A 10,673-nucleotide genomic window follows, 5' to 3' on the forward strand; every position below is an offset into this window, starting at 1 on the left:
TTATGTTAGTTGATTTTACCAACCAATTCAATCTGAAGTGATCGGTGAAGCGAAGCTCCTGACCCAGTTAAGTAATCCATCCACCTCTGCTCAGTGAACTCTCTGTCACAATGAACAGCGCCATGCTTCCTTCAGCACCATGGATAGCAGCCAGAGTGAGCCTGCGGGCTTTTGTCGCCACCTGCTGGTCAATATGATTAAGTGCCATGAATGAGTTCACATTGATGAACAGTAGAAGATATTAATATTAGTTATATTGACAAACATGGATGTAGAACACATTGTGCCTTATTCCTGTACCAAAGACGCCACGTCCCAGTGGCGTCCAGGATTACAGGCCTGTGGCACTGACTTCCCACATCATGAAGACCCTGGAAAGACTCATCCTTGACCAGTTCTGACCTATAGTCAGGCCACATCAGGATCCCCTTCAGTTCACTTACCAGCCCCACCTTGGAGCTGAGGACCTGCTACGCCCATCTGGACCAGCAGGCAAGCACTTTGAGGGTCATGTTTTTTTATTTTTCCAGTGCATTCAATACCATCAGGCCGACCCTCCTTGGTGATAAGCTGACAGTGATGCAGGTGGATGCCTCTTTTGTGTCCTGGATTGTTGATTACCTGACAGGAAGACCACAATATGTGCATCTTCAGAACTATGTTTGTGACAAGGTGGTCAGCAACACAGGGGCACCACAAGGGACCGTCCTCTTCCCTTCTCTCTTCACCCTCTACATCACAGACTTCAGCCACTGCACATCTTCAGATGTTTTCTGATGACTCCGTGTAGCTGTGGTTGATTCCTTTGTCACATGGTGCAAGCAGAATCATCTGCAGCTCAACATGACAAAGACCAAAGAATTGATTGTGGACTTTATGAGGACCAGGAAACCTCTGATCTCTGTTTCAATCCACGGGGTCAACGTGGACATTGTGGAGGACTATAAATATCTCGGATTACACATAGATAATAACCTGGACTGGGTTAAAACACCTCTGCACTTTACAGGAAGGGCCAAAGTCATCTCTATTTTCAGAGGCGGCTGTCTTTTAACATCTGTCGATCAATGCTCAGGATTTTTTATGGGTCTGTTGTAGCCAGTGCCATCCTCTATGCTGTTGCATGCTGGGGCAGCAGGTTGAGGGTTGATGCCACAAGACCCAATAAACTGATCCACAAGGCTAGTAGTGTTGTGGGGATGGAGCTGGACTTAAGGTGGTGTCAGAGAGGCAGATGTTGTCCAAGATAAGGACAATGCTGGATAATACCTCCCACCCACTACATGACATGCTGGCCAGTCACAGGAACACGTTCAGTGAGAGATTGATATTACCCATAAAGCACCACTGAACAACACAGGAAATCATTCCTGCCTGTGGCCATTTCCTCCATCTAATGTACAGGATACAGTGCAGTAGTTACACCCTTTTGCACATCCTCTACCGTGAAATAACAAATAACATGTTTTACAGGTTAGAATAAAAATGTTAATCATATATTTTCCACCTCTGCAATATTCTGGATATAATAACTGAGCTATTTTTACATTTTGTAAACTTTGTAATATAACTGTGTTGTTTCATTTAGTTCAGTCTGTTACTGTTCTTAGTGTTTGGGAGCAACTGTGACCACATAACTTCCTTAGGGATTAATAAAGTTTCCTCTGTGGAGCGCTGATCCATTGCAGATTCAGATTTGTCATAAAAAATAAATTCACAGAATATGATGGCAAATCTCTAACTGCGAAACAACATACAGCACAGGGTTATAGTACAATTGTATGTGCAACATTTAGGGTTAGCAGCTGATATGATAAATGTTTCAACATTAAGCAAGCTGTTGTTTCATAAAACTAGTTGAATTTGATCAGCTTTAACATAAGAAATTAAAATGTTACTTTTCTTTTACTTATTGAGCTTGTTTATTTTATTTTATGTTACTTTGTAACTCAGATTCTGTCTTCTGTGTGGTTTTCCCTTACTGAGTTACTTTATTTTGCCATATTGTTTTATATTCTATTGATCTATTCTACTTTATTTAAGTTTAATGATTGGTTGTGTTTATTGAAACACTTGGAAACACACCACAGTTATCTTAATAGGAGGAAATGCACGGGCTTTATGAAGGTTAAACTGTCTCAGAGTGGTATATCTTCAGGACCATTCAGGATTTGTTTGCATTTTAAAATGCATCTTTAGCCTGTTTTTGTTGTGATTTACTGTTAAAAGAGGCCAAACAATTCTCTGTGCTCGTTGTGGCTGTTTGTGACTCTGCTACTTCTAGAAGGACTTTGCTGAGAGGGTGCAAGCTGGAGGCTGACAGGCTCAGGTCCTTCCAGCCAATATGAGGCTGAGCCATCACCACTCGCGTCCAATCAGCTGAGACCTGATGGGATTGGATGAGCGATTAAAGTGTTTCTCTTCTCTCATCCTTGGATACCTCGAGTAGCTGACACGGATCTGCGTTATCAGTGGGGCCTGCGTGCACGTCGTGCTGTCTCTATCGGCTTTTCGTCGGTGATGGAAAACACTCGCTGCTTTGCCAACCGTTTCTCCGACTACAAAGGTGCGCTGCTCCCGGGCCAGGGCGCCGAAGCTGCCGTGCCCGTCGTGGTCGCCAGCATAGATAAAATCCTTAAAACTGTTCCCATCGACCTCAGCGACTGCGACGGAGGGCTATACGATGGGCCGGCCGGGGTGGCTTACATGCTGTATCACGTCAGCGAGTGCCCGCTGTTCTCCGAGTACCGGGATGTCTACCTGAAGACTGCCAAGCAGATCATCGACATATCGGTCAGATACGTGGATGCGGAGCCGGACAAAAACATGCGTGCCGCCTTCCTGCTCGGCGGGGCGGGCATCTACGCTGTGGCCGCTATGATCTACAAGTCCCTGGGCTTGGCTGATTTCGTGAAGCCGCTGACTAAATTCCGTAACCTGTGGGAGGTGTGCGCGCCCATTCATTTTCTGGAGTGCGGCTCGGATGAGCTGTTTGTAGGGCGGGCTGGGTACCTGTGCGCCGCCCTGGTCCTCAAACAGAAGCTGGGCATAGAGGTGAGCGCACAACAACAGCATGGCGCACTTTAAAATGATGAATCCCTCTCCGAGAATAAACTTCAGCTGCCTGAGCTGCCACTCTGTAACGGAACACGGGTCTAAATATGGCACATATGGACTAGATTAGATAAATATGTGTAGCTAATCTGAATCCAAAAGGTTGTTTACGTCAGTTTTTTCTGCAAAGGTTATTTTATAGACCAAGATTTTAAAAGCACAAATGAATCCAATTTTTATTTCGAACCTCAAGGTGCTGTCATAACTTCCAATTCATATTGCAGTTTATTGATTTAATTACTGATCAGTCTTCTGATCAGTAATTACTGATCATACATTTTGTATCAACATCTCTGTGGGAAAATCTCAAATTCCCACAGAAATGTTGACATTTTGCTCGGACAGTAACTAACTGGATAAATCCATCATCTCGATGAATGCTGATAAACATTTTCTTAATCAATTAATTGTCCGATTTTGCTCACGCCATTAATTACACAAAGTAAAGATAAAAGCAGATAGCACCACAGGGAGACTGGGTATAAGTTTTAGGGCGTTGTGTTGAAGCGCTGTTTACTTTGCTTCCGTAGCGCCCACTGCTGGACAAATTGTGTGATGCACAATTTCCAAATTCCTCCAAAGTGGGGATAAAACTAATGTTGGCCCTGGTTCAGCATTGCAAGTGACCAGTCACATTGTCATTAAGTCATATCTTGACAAAAAAAAAAAACCCAATTACTATTCAGCCAATAACATGGCAGCAACTCAGTGCAATTATGTAGACAAGGTCAAAATGACCTGCTGAAGCTCAAACTGAGCATCAGAATGGGATGGTGGTATGACTACTTCAGCAACTGCTGATCCACTGAGATTTTCCCCACACTATCATCTTTGAATTATCCCAAAAAAACAATGTTGTTGATCAGAACTCAGAGAAGAACAGCCAGACTACCTCAAACTCAGAAAAAGACAAAAGTAACTCAGATAACCACTTGTTAAAAATGTGTGCACATTTTCAGGTTGAATAAATTTGGGATTGTGTTAGGAAGGGCATCTAGCATAAGAATCTTTCAAATGAAATATGCAGAGCTACCCGCTGAGGTAACACCTCGTGACAAGGGAGCAGTGGAAAGTAGCTTCATAAGATGTCTCTGTGCACTCTGTCAGACGTCTGAGTTACATGACCCGAGACTGCTGAAAGAGCAGCTGTGTGGGTTTCACACCTTTATCCATTAACAGGGAATTCAAGTGTGGAAAAAAAGAGATGTAAAAAAAAAAACTTTTGTGATTTCAGAGAGAGATCTGTGAGACCAGACAGAGTGGTTCAAGTGATGTCACTGGAGTCAGCACCACATGGATGTTTGAAAATGGAAAAAAAATGGTTGTTATGGAGTAGAAAAAAGTGAGTTTCCCAGACATCTGTGGTTCACTGTAGTGGATGTCTGCCTGAAGCTAACAGGTCTTGAACTTTTCATCATCTCAAAGTCAGTTATTTAAATGTGTCGTAGACCTTTACATAAAATAAGTAAGTAATCGCACCACTCGTGAATTTTGATGCTTGTTGAGTGTCCCAGAGATGGTGGTTACTAACAGCTGTCTAAATGAAGCTTTTGGGCAGCAGCTGGAAATTATGCAACCATGGTGCAGTTTGCAAGCAGCCCAATGTTGATGCTTTACTTTTGCCAATTTAATTTGCATTTCAACATTTCTAAAAGTGTTATCCGTGAGTGTCGCACATTAAAACATTTTGGAATCATAAGCTTTTATTTCTCACAGCACTTTGTCACCATAATATAACCAAATGTTGTGAGTCACTGGAGTTACACTGAACGTGTTGTTGGTTTTGACATAAAAAGATAACAGGTAATAATCTATGTTAAACATTAAGCCTGCTTCTGCTTTAACAGTTTTTATTCTTGTCATTATTTCTTTAAACATTCATCACGAGTCAGTCAGTGTCATTATTTTGCATGATTAGACCTGTACTTGGGAATGTTTGGGCCTGGCTTTGCTGGGGGAGGAATAGCAGCACAGGAAGCCTTTTCACTGAGCCACTGTGCATTATCAGACGCTGGGCCTGCCTGGAGTGAATCAATACAACCGTCATGTTTTTAATTACACCTGTGCTTCAAAATATTAAAATGTCTCCTGGGAGAAAGGTCAGTTTGCAGCATAAAGCGGTGTGGGTGCGCACAACCATTAAAATGTTTAATATTTTAATGCTTCATAATGTATTTCCTATTGAGTTTTTATCGGTGTTAACTGCAGTGTGTCATTTGTTCTGCAGATTCTGAGCAAAGATCAAATCAAATCAATTTGCCAGGCCATCATCGAGTCAGGAAAACAGTATGCCAGGAAGAAGAGAAAGCCTTTCCCCCTCATGTACTCGTACTATGGAACAGAATACCTCGGTAAGAACCGCCAGCTTCGTGCAACGTTCAGTGCCTTATAAAGGTAGTGTAAATGCACAGATATCAGGATTTTTCACAGTTTCAGTCCTCTGACCACAGCAGGAGCTTCTGTTGTCGCAGGACTGGTGTGTTCATGTGTGTAAAACTAACTGTCCTTTTCCTTGATGGGCATCAGAGGAAGAGACCCCTCAGGGCTGAAGTAACTTTCACATCAACACAGAGTTCATAGTAAGCATAGCCCTGCTGGCCACTTTTGCATGGATACCGCAACGTCTTTGAGGATGATGAGGAAGTGGAACAGTTATATTTTGAGATATCTGTAGACTAGAAACACCTGGATGAAAACATATGCTGAAGATGCTGCATGTGTGCTGCAATCTCAGTTTGCCTGTCATGAGAGGTTTGCTCTTGGAGGAGTTTCTCGATCGATTTGCTCTTGAGACCTGAAGTGAATTCAGAGACGGTGGGCTGGGCTGCCTCAGAGAGTCTTGGTTCCCTGCATGCATTTAGCATTATTGAAGAAGTCTCGCTCCAGGATCCCAACCAATTACATCCATGTTTGATGATTCTGTAACTTACGATTCACATCCAACCCCAGTGCAGGAGGAAGACGTTTCTTTAGTGGAGTCTGGGGTAGTGGATGGTTGCATGGAGACAGGAGCTATGGACCTAAGATAAATGTCCAAAAAAGAAACCCAAACTTTTGAAAGACCTTCAAAAGCCTAGAAAACTACTACTCAAGACTCAAAGTCTGGCTCTTTAGAAGCAAAACAAAAATAAATTATGAGTGACTCAAGACATTTGTACGTTACCATAGTTACTACTGTACTTTGAGTATTATGTAGTTGTTACCTATAATGTGAGAGTTTGGAAATTCTGTCATTGGATGTGGAAAGCAGTTAAGCTTGATGCGAATCTAAAAATGTGCAGAATCATCCAGCTATGATGTTCTTGTCAGGAGATAATCTTGTCTGATGGTTGCAAGGCTACAAAGGGTTACTCTTCTATCTCTTTTTATTTCCAGCTGGAAGCGTGTCCGTATACTTGTAATTAGATCAGTGTGCAGATGTGTCTATTGTTCAGGCTAGAGGACCTCCAGACGACACATGTGTCCAGATAGTCTGAAGCTTAATTACTCTATATTACTGGATCCCTTCAGCGTGTTTTTAGCTATTTAGTACAGGTGTTGCAGTCCTGCATCATGTAAATACTGTGCCGATGAAGTGAGCTCTAGTTTTGAAGCATTCTTTTTCTGGGTCAGATGTCATGTAGCTGATGGACACTTCCCTGTTCTTGCATCAAGTTCGGGCTTCTGATGTATTTCCTCAGTGCTGGAAAATAGGACTTTATGTCACGTATCAAAACTCTCAAATATGTACAGTGAGCTCCGGATTAGAATGGAAGAGGCAAAGAGAAAACAAAAACGAGTCCTCCCGTTGTGCTCTGTGAGCGTTTGCGCTTGTGTGCTCTGGGTGGTGTCCGTCTGTGTGCCTGGCATGGTGTTTTCCTGCATGCCTGATTTCGTTTGTGCATGTGCGACCCTCCCCACACACCTCGCTCTCCCTCCTCTGTCAGGTGCGGCCCACGGCCTTTCATCAGTGCTGCAGATGCTGCTGAGCTACCAAGACATGCTCAGCGGGGCTGAGAAGGATCTTGTGTGGCAGAGCGTCGATTTCCTCATGAATCAGGAGCAAAACTGTAACTGGCCTGCAGAGCTGGGAGCCATCATCGAAAGGGAGAACGAGCTGGTGCACTGGTGCCACGGAGCCCCAGGTAAGCTTAGAGCTGTTAATGCCATCGTGTTCGTATCCCGTGGTTTAGAGCCCCACTGCTACACTGTCCTGTCTTTTACAGGTGTGGCGTACCTTTTCGCAAAAGCCTATCTGATCAATAAGAAGCCACAGTACTTGGATACATGCATTAGAAGTGGAGAACTCGTATGGCAGAAAGGTCTGCTGAAGAAAGGTCCTGGGATTTGTCACGGAGTTGCAGGCAGCGCATATGTCTTCCTCCTGCTTTATCGGCTCACAGGCAACTCCAAATACATCTACCGTGCTCAGAGGCAAGAAAGCCCTCCTTTTCCAGGAAGCTGCAACAACCCAGCAATCATTTCGATATTGAATACCTGTTTTTTGTCGATATCGAGTTGAAAAATAGTTTCAGATTGACAGCTGACCTGACATTGGTTTGAGGTACTTCAAACCAACAAAGCAGCTTATGTAAAGGACAGCAGTGTGTAATTCAGGGTCTAAGGAGCTTGGAAAGAAAAGCGTCTGGACTTCTTTAACTGGCTTGAGCGGTGAAACGTCTTCAAGGCACTTAAAGAAGTCCAGACGCTTTTCTTTCCAAGCTCCTTAGACTATGATGACCTGGATGACTGAGAACCTTTACAGAAATGTGTAATTCAGGGTTTGGTAACATCAACAGCTAACCATCTACAGTTTGGTTTCTGCAGGTCTACTGCATCCAGTTTCTACCAGGAAGATGATGCCAGGGTTTCAACCATGTCTGCTATTAAGAAGTGTAACATAAAAGTGATAATAGCGTTGTAAATAACCAAAAGAGAGCGAGTATTCAGGCTGTATTCAGCATTATCTGATGTGTGTAAAATTGCTGGTCATTTAAAGAAATGCTAAAAATTTTGAGAACTTTTGCTGGCCAAGAATTAGATGAGTGAATTGACACAATGGTCCTGTCTTCGTGTCTATTTGAAGGTATAGACAGAAGACAGTTAGCATAATGTAGCACAAAGCTACATAGGAGGAACCAGCTAGCCTGGCCATTGCAGTGCTTATGCTAAGCTAGGCTTCCTGGCTTTTGCTACATGTACAACACAATGAGTGCGGCATCAGTCTTTTCTAACTCTTAAATGTTTGAAAAAGAAAACATTTGGCATGACAAGAATCACAAAAACTGTTTCATCACAAAAGTTTGTGGGTCATGTTTTTACATTAGCAGCCAGTGGCAAACACGCATTATCTATATCTGCAGCAGCCGTTGCCATGTGACTTTTACACAATATGCATATCAGGTCTGTGACTTTACATGATCTGCTTGCACTTTGCAGCAATAACATTTATAGTTGATTGTGGAATATCTTGGTTGGAAGAAATTTCACAAACTGACTTGTTGCAATGATGGCATCCTGTTAGAGCATCATGACCTCTTTTGAAACAGCCTACTCTTTTACAGATGTTTGCAGAGTTTTACTGCGTGGCTAAGTGCTTGATTTTATAGACCTGTGGCACTGAAAACACCTGAATTCAAAGATTAAGAGGTGTGGCCTAATGCTTTTATCCACATTGTGTATCTTCATATACAAATTTATTGTCTTAAAAGGAGGTTCAGAAACTTCAGGTGTACTCCTGATCGCTACAAGAAGTTATAGCTCAGTTCTGGACATGCTGCTTTCACATTGTGTTTTTATGTGTCTCCATTCTTGTTTTGTCCATACAGGTTTGCAGAGTTCCTCTTCACTGAGGAATTCAAGGCAGGCTCTCGCTCAGTGACCAGCATCTACAGTCTGTTCGAAGGCCTTTCGGGGACCGTTTGTTTCCTGGTCGACCTCCTGCAGCCAGACCAGTCAGAGTTCCCTCTGTTCAGTGTCTTTGTGTGAATGGACCCCAGGTTACTGCTGTTCACTGACCTGAATAGACCCCGCCCCTTTCCCAGTGAAATCGCTAAACAACTTATAGAAACTTTAGAGTCAGGATTGATACCGTGATCAGAACGGGAGTGAAGAGATGAATGGTTTTTGTTTGGGCTTTAGATCAAAGTCACACAGAGGAAAGTTGCTGTAGAAAAATTGCCTTTTTTCTGTTCGAATGTTGAGCTTTGAGGCTTTATCCGATGCATGGCACTCACAAAAACATTGCCCATTTCTGTCTATAATGTTGTCAATAGTGATGGAGGTCTATATGAGATGTCCGTTGGGCGTATACATCAATAAATCTGCTTGGGGACAATTAACAAAAAACAAAGATGCTTCTTGTAACTCCAGATTCGTCTGAGAATCATCAAGTTTGCTTCTGTATCGTAAAAGTAATGCAGTGATAGTCGTGAGTGCATCCATGGGTACAGTGCAATATTTTTAATGGTGTAAACAAATATAGGCTAAAAACAACGTGGCTCAAAGTTGCAGGGCCGCAACTAACTCACTGACTCCGCTAACACTAAGCTGTACTTCTTGTTTACATCACCCAAAGCGCCCGAGTTGTTCCGTCTGTGTTGTCGTCTGCTTTATCAGGGTCACACTAAGAAAAGAGCCCAGCACTAAAGTACAGAGATGAGAAACTGAGATATTCTTCCAAGATGCTGCTCTCAGGTCAGAAACACACAAGCTATTTACACATAAAAGTAAAAGGCAATCACACCCCTGTCACACACACAAAAAAATCGAAAACAGAAAAACGAGTGTCACATAAATGCCTTTAAAATTTTTCTACCAGTTTACCAGCTCACATATCGCAGACCTTTGAGTTCATGTGTTTAGGGTACGTAACCGCAAACTATAAAGATCATCAAAGCTGGGTGGGGAGGTACAGAAGGGATGTAACTGGTGTTTATCGACAAAATAAAAGTAACACTTTGTTTCCGCTGTGCTGTTCTCACTCATTGGAGCTGAGGTTACACCCTGTACCAGTGTGACAGACATTTGTGTCTATTGATATTTCAAAACTATGTTAGCTACTGTGTGGGTATTTTCAAAGTGATCAATATGTTGTGATTTGTTTCAACTTTTACCCTATAGATAATAGATAGTCTGTACCTTTCTGACGGAGACGGAGGAGAAAAGAACAAAGTGTGCTGTCGATGTGAGAATTTTACTTTCGTCCAACTCAGTCCGTTTCATGAGGCGGCTCTTTGTGTGGTGGATTTCTTTAGCTAAATGCGCAAATGAGGCCTTAAAAACAAATTTCTAGCTCTCAGATATGATATCACATCTCTCAGAGTATAAGAAGGCAGAGAATACAGGAAACTGAAAATGCTTTGGGAAGCTTGTATGACAATGCGGCTCGTGTTGATTAAAAAAAGGCCTGTGAATAACAGCAAACCAAAGCAGTTTCCCAACGTTAACTGAGCCGGTTGTGAAACATTTACAAGCTGTACATGTGTGCTGCTGTTTTTCATTTGCAATCCAAGCTGTTTAAAACAACACCTGCTACTGGATTATTGATACCAATAAAGTGTCCAGATGACAAAATAATA

The 10,673-nt window shown here is 42.6% G+C and overlaps 1 protein-coding gene across 1 annotated transcript; it reads left to right on the plus strand.

Moving 5' to 3' along the window:
- Positions 1-2,406: 2,406 nt before the first annotated feature.
- On the plus strand, positions 2,407-10,673 carry LOC100708997 (lanC-like protein 3). Its single transcript, XM_003452882.5, has 5 exons — positions 2,407-3,054; positions 5,342-5,465; positions 7,041-7,238; positions 7,320-7,527; positions 8,922-10,673. Exons 1-5 carry the CDS (start codon positions 2,521-2,523, stop codon positions 9,079-9,081), a joined length of 1,224 nt encoding a protein of 407 aa, XP_003452930.1. The 5' UTR covers positions 2,407-2,520; the 3' UTR covers positions 9,082-10,673.

The sequence above is a fragment of the Oreochromis niloticus genome, linkage group LG16 (genome assembly GCF_001858045.2).
Source record: "Oreochromis niloticus isolate F11D_XX linkage group LG16, O_niloticus_UMD_NMBU, whole genome shotgun sequence".
NCBI classification, from domain to species: Eukaryota; Metazoa; Chordata; class Actinopteri; order Cichliformes; family Cichlidae; genus Oreochromis; species Oreochromis niloticus.

Excerpts from the sequence above, each read along its gene's own strand:
- LOC100708997 (XM_003452882.5), top strand. The coding sequence starts at position 2,521 with ATGGAAAACACTCGCTGCTTTGCCAACCGTTTCTCCGACTACAAAGGT. Across the intron at positions 7,239-7,319 it reads CTGGTGCCACGGAGCCCCAG|GTGTGGCGTACCTTTTCGCA; the intron begins GTAAGCTTAGAG and ends TGTCTTTTACAG. Across the intron at positions 7,528-8,921 it reads TACATCTACCGTGCTCAGAG|GTTTGCAGAGTTCCTCTTCA; the intron begins GCAAGAAAGCCC and ends TTGTCCATACAG.